Here is a 14690-nt window from a genome sequence, read left to right on the forward strand (position 1 = left end):
CTACCTTTTCTTGTGATTCAGCATCTGAACTTTCTATAACTCTCTCAATATTTGCTTCTTGGTCTGTCTTCTTTGAAATATTCCTAGTACTAATGGTTTGTTGGTACTCCTTCAAAAGAACATAAGTAGTTTTTAGTTCCTGTTTGATTTTCAGTCCCTTTATGGTTGGGTAAAAATGAAACAATAGTGAATCTGTTAACTACCTTAACACTATTTTTACACCCCAAAAAACATTAGAAGGAAACTCACCTCAGCTACAATTTCTTTAATGTTTGCTTTGAGTTGGTCTCTCTCCATTTGAAGAAGTTCCTGTACTCTTTTCAGTTCATCTCTTTCCTTAATTACAATTTTTATTTTATCTTGACTTTCCTGAAGTTTCTCAGTCAACTTAAGCTTCTCACTTTCTATATTTTGTAATGATGAATCTTTGACTCTGAGTTGCTCCTTTAATTGCTCCAGTTCACTCATTTTTTCCTGAGTCTCAGTGATTTCTTTGGTGCTCATAAATTGCTGTTTCTCATGAAGCTCTTGGATCTTAATACATATACACATAAAACATGTGTGTTTATATGTGTGTGTGTATACATAAATGTTTTTGTTTTTAAAGGAAAAACACCCAGAGTGTTCTGCATAACAATTTAGTACATAAAATTAGTTTCTACAATTCAGTTAAGCTAGCTCCCTCAAGTTTTCTCCTACATGAACTTCACCCCCAATTTACCTTTTTCTGTAATTCATTATTGGTTATTTCTAATTCCTTTTGAAGGCTGGATAGTTCAGTTTCCCTCTCTGAAAGATTCACTCTCAGCTTATCAATAGTTTCCTCTTGTTCTTTCAGGTGACAACGAGCAACTTTCAGTTCCTCTTCAGTTTCCAGGTGCTGCTTTATTATCAGAGAAAATTGTCGAGAAATTTATAGAAACATTTTAACTATTACACTCTAACTTCTTTTTTGAAAGGCTTAATTTTTGCACAAATATCTGCTTATAAAGTGTTAAAAAAAAAGCACATGGGGAAAGGTGAAACCTACTTTAGCTATGATTTCTCTCATGTTTTCTTTGAGTTGGTTAGTTTCAGACTGAAGAACTTCTTGTAGCTTCTCAGACATCTCAAGCCTTTCCATGCCCACTCTTGGCTGTGGTGCCTCTTTGGCTTTAAGCTGCTCCTGCAGTTGCTCCAACTCACTCACGATTTCCTCAGCTTCATCTTCTCTTTCTTTCATGTCAAAGGACTGTTCTTGTTTATTTTGAGGTTCTGAGATATTAAGAGAATCCTAAAACAATAGAGTTGACAATCAAAGATCTTTTATTTTAACTCTAGGATAAAATAAATCATGATACTTCCTAAAACAATGAAGTCAGGATTCAGTGGCTCGTTACAGAGCATTCTTTTCACTCCCACTCGACAATACTCAGGTGCTGAACACTAACTTCCTGAGGGCTCATTGTATTGTCACCATCCTACTAGAAGCTAGAGATAAAATGGTAAATGAGACTTATATGATATTTGCCATTTTGAGACTTGCACTTTAGAGGGAAAGATAGACATTATGCCAAATCTTATCCAACAGAGGTTCTGGGTTCTTGCAGGGTATGTGGCAGACCTAACTTACCCTTAGTGGTTAGGAAGGTTTCCTGGGGGATGGAAAGCTTCAACTGAGATCTGAAGGATGAGAGAACTAGTTGGGCAAGGGGGAATGGAAATGCTGTAGGCAGGGACCCCAGAACATCTGGAAGCCATGAAATGACCAAGCACAGTGCTGAAGCATCATGAGCAAGGGTAAGAGTGAGCAGAAATATGGCTAGAGACCAGTAAGGAATGGGACTTAGGGCCTCATAAGTAAGCCATGTGAGGGATTCTGGTCTTCAGTTCAAGAGCAGCAATAAATGATTTTAAAGGACTTCAAGAAGAAAAGATTACTTGGGTTCAGAATGGGAAATGAATTACAGAACTATAGGAATGAATATGGGGAGACCAGTAAGGAGGCTACTGCAGAAAGTCAGGGACAGAAATAACAGTGGCTTGGATCAGGGTGTTGGCAATGTGGAGAGAAAAGGGGGAAGATTTCTCTCTCTCTCTCTCACACACACCTACCTACACTCACATCTACCTAGTTTTCTAGTATTTATAATTTTAATTTTTTAAGATTTTCTTCTTCTTCTTCTTTTTTTTTTTTTTTTAAAGATAGAGCACGAGCAGGGGGTGAGGCAGAAGGAAAGGGAGAAGTGGACTCTGTTGAGCAGGGAGTCTGACATGGGGCTCAATTCCAGGACCCTGGAATCATGACCTGAGCTGAAGACAGACACTCAACCTCTGAGCCACCCAGGCACCCTGCTAGTATTTATATTTTTAGTTCTGTTTCCAATCACTTTATAATTAAGAGACATTTAAAGAAAACATGGTAGTAATATTGTAACTGTAGCACAAGTGCTTCCTTCCCCAAAGATTTTTTTTTTAGATCTTTTTTTTTTTTATTCATTCATGAGAAACAAAGAGAGAGGGAAAGACATAGGCAGAGGGAGAAGCAGGCTCCCTGTAACAAGCCCAATGTGGGACTCTATCCCAGACCCTGGGATCATGCCCCGAGCCAAAGGCAGATGCTCAACCACTAAACCACCCAGGCATCCCTCAAAGACTTGATTCTTATAAAACACCTCTTAAATCAAAGGAAAGCATGAAACTTACTTCAGCCAACATTTCTCTACTGTCTTCTTTCAGTTGCTCTTGTCCAACCTGAACTGCTTCTTTTATTGTTTTAAGGTTGTCTCTTTCCTCAGTTAGAGATTTTATTTCTTCATGACTTTCTGGAAGTTTTGCAGTCAACCCAAGCCTTTCTATTTCTATGCGTGCTGGTGTCATTGAATCCTTGGTTTTGGACTGCTTTTTCAATATCTCCCCTTCATTCATTGTTCCCTGAGTAGCACTGACTTCTTTCACATTAGGCAGTAGCTCCTGTTCCTCATGAAGCACTGGGATCTTGTGATATACATAAAATACCAAGGTTACTATCTGGAGGTTATTATGATTTTGTGCGTGTGCGCACAAAAAGGTGACTTTATTAAAGCACGGGGACAGGACCCATGAGCAGAAAGAGCTGCTGTATTATCATAATTCTTTAAAGAGAAAAGATGAGGATACTGTCCACAGAAATAAAAGTGATCTAGAACCCACTGCCTACTGTGGATCATGAACTCCCCAATTTATTCACATTCTCTTGATTCCTACTGAAGTTCTTCATGACTTTTCTGCTGGTCATTTTCTGCCATAATTTTCTTTTGCTCCAGCTTACATCCAGAGTGAACCAATTCTTATACTTGACTAACATACTGTTGATTCAGTGAGTTGTACACTTAATTTCTTTACTAGTTCCCAAATGCTACCAGAGAAAAATCAATCATTGAGCAGATTATATGTCAATTAATGAATGGTCCCTCATTTTCAGATGAGCTCCAATGCTATGTCTCAATTTTTTTATGTTTACAGATTGATTCCCCTTTCCTATGGTCATTAATGGTTCCATATAAATTTGCATGTCCTATTTCTGCATTTGTCCTACTGGAATTGAGGGATTATTTTATATGCCCCTACTGGGGGGGGGCATGGGGAGGACAATGACTCATTCACTCACAGTTTCAATACCTTGCACATGGTGGCCTTTAACATAGGTTGTTTCAGTTATCTCAATGTTTCATTTTCTCTATAGCAGCTGCCATTATCTCAAATTACCTTTGTTCGTTTGCTTATTTACCCGTTATCATCTCTTTCCATTAGATTACGCTCTATGATCACAGAAATTTTGTTCCTCTTGTTCCCATTTTATTTCTATAACCTGTAACTCTGCCTGCCACATTAGACTTTCAACAAATAATATCCAATAAATGAACAAACACATTCACCACTTACTAATCATCTTTCCTTCAAAGAGAAAAGGAAAGAAGGGACAAAGGAGAGAAGGAAGACAGAAATCTTTTCTTGTAATTCAGTATTGGATTTTTCTAAGTCCTTCTAAGTATTTATTAATTGAACGTTCTTCTCAGAAACATTTTTTCTTAGTTCATCAATAGCTTCTGTTGTTCTTTAAGATGCATGTGAGCAATTTTTAGTTGTTCTTTTGTTTCTAGTCCCTTTATTAGTAAATGGAGTTTAAAGAATATTATAACCACATCATCCTAACATTGCCTCCCCCTTTTCCAATCAGTTCCATTTTAAAGAAACATTTAATAGATGAAAGAAAAGGGTAATAACTTACTGTAACTTCGATTTCTCTTATGAATCCTTCAAGTTGCTCTCTCTCTAATTCAAATGATTCCTGTAATTCCTTTAGATCATTTCTTTCTTTGGTTAATGATTTCATTTCCTCATCATTTTCATGGAGCTTCTGAGCCACCTCTAGCCTCTCCATTTCTATACGTTCCAATGTCAGTTCTCGGTTCCTAAATTCATTGTTTACATTCTCCATTTCATTCATCTTTTTCTGCATCTCACTCATTTCTTCTTGTACACTAAGAAGTTGTAGCTGTTTTTCTTGTAGTTGTTGGTTCTTAAGAAATAAAATTTTTAATTATCATTTTGCCTATATATTCTTAAAATTCTTGCGTAAAATGTATTTTCTGAACTGAAATAATCATTATCACAGCCCTGCATACACTCCCAATGTAAATGGTCAAACAGCTTTCAAGTAAAGTAACCTTCTAAGCACAGTGACTGTAGTTGGTTGAACAGTGTTCTACCCAAAATTCAAGTCAATTCAGAACTTCAGAATATGACCTTACTTGGAAATACAGTTTTTACAGATGGATTTCTACTGGAGTAGGGTGGGCCATAAATGCAATGAGAGTCCTTATAAGAGGCAAAAAAGGGCACACAGAGAAAGTTCTATGAAGATGGAGGTAGAGATAAAAGGGATATAGTTATAAGCCCAGGACACCAAGGACAGTTGGCAGCCAGGAATAGTTGGTATTATAACCACATCATCCTAACTGCCTTCCTCTTTTCCAGCTGGCTCGGTTTTAAAGAAACATTTAAACTCAAGAAAAGATTCTTCCTTAGAGCCTTCAGAGGGACATGGTATTGCCAGCAACTTGACTTTGGACCTCTAAGATTCAGAAATTTGACAATAAATTTCTCTTATTTTTTAGCCATCAAGTTTATGGTAATTTGATAGAGGGTCTAGGAAATTAATACAGTATCAGTAGCTTAATTAAGGAGACAAAGTGAAAATGAGAAAAACTTGAAAAGAAACATTAAATATAAAGGTATAGCTGCCAAATAACTGTAATTCTTCATTCCTTAAAAACTTTTTGGATAATCTATTTTTACTTCTAATGAGGTCCTTACGGGTTGGCCCAAACAATAAGGCATCAACTTTTTAAATTAAACTTACTTAAATTCAATTTAATTAACATATAGTGTATTATTAGTTTCAGAGGTAGAATTTAGTGATTTATCAGTTGCATATAATACCCAATGCTCATTACTTCAAGTGCCCTCCTTAAATGCCTATCACCCAGTTACCCCATTCCCCCACCCACTTCCCCTCCAGCAACCCTCAGTTTGTTTCCTATAATTAAGAATTTCTTATGATTTTTCTCTTATTTTATTTTTCCTTCCCTTCCCTTATGTTCATCTGTTTTGTTTCTTAAATTCCACGAGTGAAATCATATGGTATTTTTGTCTTTCTGTGACTTATTTAGCTTACGCTAATACCCTCTAGCTCCATCCATGTTGTTGCAAATAGCAAGATTTCATTCTTTTTCATGGCTGAGTAATATTCCATTGTGTGTATATACCACATTTTCTTTATCCTTCATCTGTCAATGGACTTCTGGGCTCTTTCCATATTCTGGCTATTGTGGACACTGCTGCTATAAACATTGGAGTGCACATGTCCTTTTGATTCACTCTTTGTATCCTTTGGGTAAATCCCCAATAGTGCACTACTAGGTCACAGGGTAGCTCTATTTTCAACTTTTTGAGGAACTTCCATACTGTTTTCCTGAGTAGCTGCACCAGTTTGCATTCCCACCCACAGTGTAAGAGGGTTCCCCTTTTTCTGCATCCTTGTCAATATGTGTTGTTTCCTGAGTTGAGTTGTCCATTTTAGTGAGGCATTATGTTTTATACAAGCCTGTTAATTCCCTTCTTTAGGATGAGTATGAAACTGACATAAGATTTTAGTATTTGATTACGTTATAGTGAAAAGGAGGAGAATTAAGAGAGTACATACTAGGAAAAAGCACTCCACAGAAGCACAGTGGGAAATCACAATCTATTATTTATAATGCATCTGGCACTATCCTTAAAACAGAAAAAAATCTTTGTAGGTACACTCTAGAATTACTTGGGCAGCACCATTATTACAAGAGTCTTAGCTCTTATGAATTATAACAGCACCTGACTTCCATAAAAGAAATGACACAGGAAACTGTAAATGTCTAAGAGATGGTAACGGTCAAAAATCTTTAAAGAATCTTAAAGAATTCTTTAAAGAATTTTAAGAATCATTAATATATCTTTATAAAGGCAGGATCTTTGTGTTATTAACTGATGGATCTCAAGTACCCAGAACAGCTCCTGGGCTAAGGTGGTTCCCAGTAAGTCTCTGATGAATGAATATTGTATGATTAACTTAGATGAATCAAGGTAATGTCTCATCTAAAGATTAGGGTAAGATAAATCTCACAAAAAAGGATGTTGGTTAAGAGCTAGGTAGGTGTTGAAACTGTCCACTAATATTAGCATTAAGATCTGTTCATTTGGGAAATATATGCTATTTCTAGAATTTAGTTCTACTGCAATCAAAATGTACTAAAAAAAAGTTTAGTCAGGATGATAGCTTTAAAAATTCACCTTTTCCTTTAACTTTTCTTCAACTTCTGCTAATTTCTTATAGGTCCTAGAGAGTTCTTCTTCTTTCTTTATAGTGTGGTTCTTTTCTTGTACAAGTATCTCTTGTTGCTTTTTAAGTTCATCTCCAAGAATTCTCAATTCTTCTTGGTTTTCAATAGTCTAGAATTTTTTGAAAGTTGAGATTAAATATTACATTTATGAAATCCGATAAAAATCAGCATTTATCTCAGCCTGAAAATGAAGAAATCATGGCAAATTCTATGGGAAAAGACTGCCTTAAAAAGAAAGTTCTTTTTTTTTAAAAAAGATTTTATTTACTTATTCATGAGAGACACAGAGAGAGAGGCAGAGACACAAGCAGAAGGAGAAGCAGGCTCCATGCAGGGAGCCTGATGTGGGACTCGATCCTGGGACTCCAGGATCACACTCTGAGCCGAAGGCAGATACTAAACGCTGAGCCACTCACACGCCCCAAAAAAGAAAGTCTTTAATTTAATCATATAGATGCCAAACATCTGCTTTTTATGCTGTTTCTTTATTGCTTCACTTATATTCCTACCATGAGAATTAGAACTGGATTTAGTATTCTATCTTGAGAGGTTTGATATTTTCCCACCCTCAAGCCAAGGGAGACTGTCTCTAAGCTCTCATGAACTGATGGTGAGACTACAGTTATGGGCTTTTCATATGCTAGAATGGTTATGGTTTGGGGCACCAGTTAACAGCAAGCTCAAAATGGCAGCCAATCTTTGCTAGCATGACTTGGGCTAACCCTAGTTATAAACTTAAAACAGTGACATTCTCAAGGGTCATGACCACAGAAACACTGCAAAGTAAGACCAAGAAGAGTTACAACTTCTGTCTGTATTCTTATTTATACTTAGCTCTTTTGACCTAACAGACAATCCCAAGAATATGGAAAATTACACAAAAGGTCAGGTTCTCTTGTAATCCACAGTAAACTTCTAAAAATGCTAATTTCGATCTACCCATATTATACTGTCCCTAAATACAAAAACTAAAGTAGATTTGACAATATGGAAAACATTAACAAATAATTAGAAATGAAGTTTAGAAACTACAACAGAATAAATAAAAGAGAATACAGTTAGGAACAAATTTAACCAAATATGGACAAGATTGGAACACTAAAATCTACAACACAACACTGAGAGAACAGATAACTTATAGAAAGATATGCAATGGCCAAAAAGCATATGAGAAAATTATCAATATCCTTAATCATTAGGGAAAGGCAAACGAAAACAATGAGGTACATATCCAATAGAATGGCTAAAATTGAAATCACCAGGAATATGAAGTACTGAGTATGTGGAGTCATCAGAATTCTCTTAATTTGCTGATAGGAATGTAAAATGGTCCAACTGCTTTGGAAATCAGTTTAGTAATTTGCTATGACCCTGCTATTCCATTTAGATACTTAGCCTAGAGAAATTTTTTTTAAAGAGTTCATAGATTTATGTAAGAATGTTTACTACAGCAGCTTCATTCAAAATAGCCAAACAGTGGAGAGAACTCAAATTTCCATCAACAGGAGAAAGGTTAAACAACTTGTGGTCTATCCAAAATGGAACACTACCAGAAATAAAAAGGAGTGTAAAAAAAAAAAAAAAAAAAAAAAAAAAGTAAGGTACAAAAGAGTACATGCTGTATGATTCTATTTGTATGGAGTTCTAGAAGAGATAAAGTGATCTATATTTAAAAAACATCAGGACAGTGACTATATAGGGCAGAGTGTGAGGTTAGAATTGACTGGGTCAAGGTTCAAGAGAACTCTGTAGGGTGAGGCAAATACTCTACATCTTGACTAGGGTGGAGGGTACACAAGGAGTGATATTTGTCAAAAGCCATCAGACTGTACACTTGCATGAGATGCATTTCTCATATGTAAATTATGCCTCAGTGAAGTCATAAAAACCCAGAACATACAAGACAAAAACATATTGCTAAGTAAGGATACAGTGCCAGATCCTACCATTTCAATATTTTCCCTTAAGTCAGTCTTTAACTGTTCCTTTTCTGCTGTAACACTCTCTAACATTTGTTGCAGTTCATTCTTCTCCTGTATTAAAGAAAATATATTTCTCTGTTGCTCAGTTAGCTCATTATCTTCAACATTCACAACCAGTGCTTGAGTATTTTTGGCTTTCAAATTCTGTTTTTTATCTGTGTCAACCATCTAAAATATAAATAAAGAAGAATTTCTCAATTAATAACAATTTAAATAAAAATTGCCAAAACTTACATTTTAAAATTATTTATCAGGCACTACTTGCATATACATTTAATCTTCACTCTAACCTTATGAGGTATGTACTAGTAATATTTACATTTGACAGATGAGGAAATTGAATCCCAGAGAGGATGACAGGTCCTTTGCCCAAAGTCACTCAGGTTTTGAACTCAAGAGGTCTGGCTCCAGAGTTTATGCCCTTAAGCATACTTTTGTTCATGGATAAGAACTACCTACACAGCTGTAGATAATTAAAAGTATCGTCATGTATGATAATAGATCAACCTAATTTTATGAAAGAGTAAGCTACCTCACATTTCCCCCACATTCTTTCCATCAAAAGTTGGAAATAATTCTCTATCCCTCACACTCAAGAAATCATTATTTTCAGAAGCAGTCGTATTCATACAAGGCTGGATGGAGTTTTATCATATGAGAGGGCAAAATAATTTTGATGGAAACGGATTTCATATTATAGTAGTATAATCCATCTTTCTAAAATATATACTTTTTATATTCTGCTTAAGAAAAGCATGTTGTATAAATTCATTTATCTGTTAATAAGTCTTAAGCAAAGATAATCTAATATGTTTACTCCTTGATAAAAGGAGACAAAGACTGACATTATAATCAATGGTATGAAATTAGGTTATCACTATATAACCTTACACATCCAGGAAATAAATTCAGCTCCATATCGGCCACATATGTTTTAAAAAGTTTTAATAATAGGGGTGCCCGGGTGGCTCAGTTGGTTAAGCATCCAACTCTTGATTTTGGCTCAGGTTATGATCTCAAGGTTATGTGATCTAGCTCTGTGTCAGGCACCACGCTCAATAGGGAGTTGGCTTGAGATTCTCTTTTCCTCTCTCTCTGTCCCCTGCTCTCTCTCTCAAATAAATAAAAGCTTAAAAAAATTCTATGATAATCTACAAATGCATTAGAAACTGAAAAACAGAAAGAAAAATCCCATCCAATGTCACTAGTTTACACAATCCAGTACTAGAATTCTAGAATATTTTCTTTCAGTTTGTCCTTGAAAAAATTTTGAACACAGTAATTATGACTAATGATTAATATATGTAAAATTCGTTTTTGCTTTTTTCCACTTAGATCACATGCATTTTCCCATGCTGTTACATAATCTTCAAATTGTAATTTTTAGTAGTTGCTCAATTCTCTTAAATGAGTTTGGACAAATCTATTCTCTTACTGTTGGCAGCATGCATGAGTTTCTGACAATAGCAAACACAGAGCTAATTACATGAGAACTTAAGGTAAGGAAAAGTCATTGGGACTAGCTTGTCAGATACTGTAATTCAGAAACTTGCATCTATACTTCTAAATGTAGGAATGTACACAAAAACAAAGCAGGCTGAGACAAAGTATGTGAGAATACCCAAGGTACATTTCAGAACTGAACTCAGCCCAGAAAGTATTTCAGCTATCATGAGCAAAATCTAACAGATATTATAAAATAAAGAAAAAGAATTGTGTCTTTTACATTAGATAAGCTTACTAATCATTGTTTAAAATTTCTGTTGAGACAGACTAGAGGAACTGCATTTCTAGAGAGAAACATCAGGCAGGATTCAAATTGGGCACTCTAAGGGAATTCATGAGAGACCTACTAATACAGCCCTCTGGGGCCCAGATGAATAGAGGGATCCACATGAGATTCCATCATGAACATGTTAACAGAAGACCAAGCTGATCCTACCCTTCTATCCCAGATTTGAGAAACTCCAAGAAACAGAAAAGTGCCAGTAGGACATTTTTTATGAACACAGATGATTCTAACATAAACTTAATACCACAAACCAGCTGGTTCCAGTGAATAGAACTCTCCCTCTCCCTCACTCTGCTGCCATTGCCCCTTCTCAGGGGGCCCTATGATTGCATTTTACATTTGTTTAAAGCAGCTATTAATTTTGGCTTATTTTCAAAAATCTTTTCAAAAAACCTTCCTCTAATGAAAGTGAAAGTCAGAAATTTCAAATCAAGGTCAAACGCCTTTGGCTCATTTGGTGGATCCAAACTATAGATAAGCTGAGAACACAAGATATTTAAAACAAGTGAAAAAGCTTTTCTAGGAGAGAAGAACTGAAGCATAGGGAGAGGGAGGAAAAGCTTTTCCAAGGCAAAAATACTGTACCCCATGGGAAAAATAAAAGCTTGCTTATATAGAATAGTAGATAAATCTATATAAAGATTTATTTACATAAGCTGGAGCTTACTGAATTATTCTGAAGTAGTTATTTGCTTTTATTTAGTAATATGTCCATCTGGTGACTTTTCTGTTTGCATATAATATGTAGTTTTAAAAAATTATATGACCATATAAAACCCAGTTGCCTTATCTATATACATACATATCTACATAGACTATTCCAAGCTATGGATGTACAAAAGATTATTTCATCAGTCTCCCACTGATGAATGTTTTAAATTCCTGGTAGCAAATATTCTAGATTAAATAGTATTAAGTACATAAAATTGAAAGACAGTAAATGAATCCATCGTACAAAATTATATGCAATCACCTGTTAGAGACTGAATTGTGTCCTCCTAATATTCATGTTGAAGCCCTAACCCCATGTGGCTATATGTGAAAATAAAGTCTTTAAGGAGAGTAATTAAGGTTAAATGAGGTCATAAAACTGGGGTCCTAATCTCATAGGACTGGTGACCATTCATTCATTCATTCGTTCATTCAGAGCCAGATGTGGGGTTCAAACTCACAACCCTGAGATCAAGATCTGATCTGAAATCAAGAATCAGTTGCCTAACCAACTGAGCCACACAGGCGCCTCAGGATCAGTGTCCTTTTAAGTAGAGGAAAAAACATTAGTGCTCTTTCTTAGCTCAAGTATAAGAAAAAGGCCATGTGAGGACACAGAGGGAAGGTGCCATCTGCATGCAGGGAAGCAAAGACTTAACAGAAACCAAATTTTCTAGCACCTTAATCTTGGACTTTAGCCTCCACAACTGAGAGAAAGCAAATTTCTGTTATTTTAGCTACCCAGTCTGTGATAGTTTGTGATGGCAACCCTAGTGGACTAACACAGCTCTTAAAACAAAAAACAATGTTGGCAAAATGAACACCAATAAAAAATAAATTTATAAAAACAAACAAACAAACACAACATTAGCCTTTCTTGTATATAATTAAATAACCTTATTCTCCCAAAAAAAAAAAAAAAAAAAAAAAAGACGACCTTATTCTCCTAAGGTCGCAGGACAAAATGAGCCATACCATCTAGAATAAATTAAGGTTGAGATTTAAGCCTCTAACATTAATATTTTTTTTCTAACATTAATATTATAGCACAAGCCCTAGAAATAGTCATAAATGCAATATACACATTGATTTTATAGTGAACTCTAAGCAAGTTTCATATTTAAAATCTGACATAAAACCAAGTATTTTAGAATTCAGAGGCGTTTTCAAAGACATTAAAAATACATCAGGCCTCTGAAAATATCAGCTCAAAGTTCAAATGAATTTCTCTCTTTTTGTTTCAAATTGATTGTAAGCAGTTATATCTGAAGTTATTTCAAAGACATTAGGGTTATGCTTGTAAATTATTTTAGTTACTAGCACAGTGGATGATAAATGGGATTGAGACTATCATTATGTTCTTAAGTGTTTCAAGTAAAAGGGAAAACTCATCTACACATATATAAAAACTTTGGATGGAAGCACTATTTTTACCTCTTCCTGGAATTCATCCTTAGCTTCTCCTAGGTTTTCCTCTGTTTCCAAATGCCTGGAAGTTTTCTCAGCAATTTTCAGTCTTAGTGTGTTAATTACTTCTTGGTGTTGTTTCAAAGCTTCAAGAGCATTTCGTAATTGTTCTTGGGTGTCTATATTCTTTGTCAGAAAAACGGAAAACAATTTCTGTTAGAATAATGTGAACCAGTAGGAATAACTTTGTAGTGACTACTTGAACGTGAATCTTAAGTGATGGCTCCTGTAATATTTGTATGAAGAGGCTCTGAGTTTTCAGAGTTTACTCAAAGCCTTACCATGTTTACAGTATCCTGAATGTCACTTTTGAGTTGGTCCCTCTCAATCTGCAGGCTCTCCTGGAGTTGTTTTAGGTCATCTTTTTCTTGGGTTAAGGTTCTTACTTCTACCAAGGTTTGCTGAAGTTGCTCAGCAATCAGTGTTTTTTCCTTTTCTATAGTTTGCAGCCTTGAACCTGTACTTTCTAATTGTTCCTTCAGCTCTTCCACTTCATTTAATCTTTTTTGACTCTCAGTTGTTTTTTGTAGAAGTTCTTCAGATTTGGGAGAAAGCTTTAAAATAAGAAGTAAATGTGAAAAAGCAGAGCACTCCATGGTGTATATATATGGAAACTAAACCCCAGAAGACTACAGATCACTTCCCTAGAGGGTGTCTTATACCAACCTCTGTGTTGCTCAAAGCATCCAAACTTAAACCAAGTTTTTGAGCTTGTTCAGAGAGATTTCCTAATTCCTGATTCATTCTTGCATTCTCTTCAAGGACCATCTTATACTTTTGCTCAAATTCAATATGATGATTTTTAAAATCTTGGAATTCTTGATCAGTGCTTTCATAATTCAACCGGATAGTTGCTAGATCATTTTTAGTTTTCCCAATTTCTTCAAGTAAATCTTGAATTCTACTTTCCTTTTGAACTACTTCAGAATTCAATTTCTCTCTTTCCGATGTTATTATATAGAGCTCTTCAGATTTATCATGTATCTATGGAAAAGAAATAAAATTTAGCTCTGTGAGCAATGTGTGATCTACTGAAGCAGTTGTCAGGGAAAAAAGAAAGAGTTTCTTCTGGGGCAGGGTGGAAAGACTGTAACTAAGCAAAGCTTTGACCGAGGAAAGGCAACATTTTTATCATCACCAACCCCTTAACAATGTATTATCCTTTTTAATACATTAAAAGTTTTGTTTTCTGATCTCTTTGGGTTCTAGTAAGAAATGCATGCATAAGGGACACTCAGAAACATTTCATTTCAATATGTGCCTTTATTTCCTTATCTATCATTCTATTTTCTAACCTCTTGGTGTGTCAGACATTTTATGATTTTTCTTAGAATTTGACACATTTTTTTCCTAAAGCCTTTGAATGCAGCTCCGATTTCTAAAAATGTAATCCCTGAATAGTTTAAATAATTAAGCTTTATTTGAATTATTATTTAAATAAGCCATAGCCAGCTTATAAAAAGTAAAATCATTGTGAAAGGTAAGGTAGAAATGGTGGGAAGAAGAGAAGTGAACTAAAGCAGAGACCAAGGACAGGGATAATATAGCAGGGCTGTTTCAATCACAGGCTGAGGATAGGAGGTGCATCTATGAAGCTCAACTATTGGTTGAGCTAAAAAATAGCAACTACACTAAAGAGTTTTTAGGATGACTGAATAAAATAATGTTTCTAGAGTTCTTTAGCATGATGTCTGTCATTTGGTCTTCAAACACTTGTCATTTTTATTTCTTTTAGAAAGGCAGAGAGAAAGGAAAGGCTGGTAGATGGTTTATGGGATTATTCACTAGCCTACAAGATTTACACTGATTTCTAAACTATCACTGCCCTCCCTGATATCT

The 14690-nt window shown here is 35.3% G+C and overlaps 1 protein-coding gene and 1 long non-coding RNA gene across 7 annotated transcripts in view; one reads left to right on the forward strand and one right to left on the reverse strand.

Annotated features, from left to right (window-relative positions):
• The window catches only part of CENPE (centromere protein E), an 89325-nt gene that overhangs the window by 38914 nt on the left and 35721 nt on the right, over positions 1–14690 (reverse strand). For all 6 annotated transcript variants that reach the window (XM_077882175.1, XM_077882174.1, XM_077882177.1 and 3 more), the window contains 11 exons: positions 13518–13835; positions 13133–13405; positions 12819–12977; positions 8846–9049; positions 6850–7008; positions 4250–4540; positions 2686–2976; positions 1031–1273; positions 722–880; positions 250–534; positions 5–109 (listed from right to left, as the gene is read on the reverse strand). In XM_077882175.1, the coding sequence (XP_077738301.1) occupies positions 5–109; positions 250–534; positions 722–880; positions 1031–1273; positions 2686–2976; positions 4250–4540; positions 6850–7008; positions 8846–9049; positions 12819–12977; positions 13133–13405; positions 13518–13835 (2487 nt within the window). The remainder of the gene's footprint in view (positions 1–4; positions 110–249; positions 535–721; positions 881–1030; positions 1274–2685; positions 2977–4249; positions 4541–6849; positions 7009–8845; positions 9050–12818; positions 12978–13132; positions 13406–13517; positions 13836–14690) is intronic.
• The window catches only part of LOC144303792 (uncharacterized), a 29981-nt gene that overhangs the window by 13315 nt on the left and 1976 nt on the right, over positions 1–14690 (forward strand). The window lies entirely within an intron of this gene.

The sequence above is a fragment of the Canis aureus genome, chromosome 33, assembly GCF_053574225.1.
Source record: "Canis aureus isolate CA01 chromosome 33, VMU_Caureus_v.1.0, whole genome shotgun sequence".
Taxonomy (NCBI): Eukaryota; Metazoa; Chordata; class Mammalia; order Carnivora; family Canidae; genus Canis; species Canis aureus.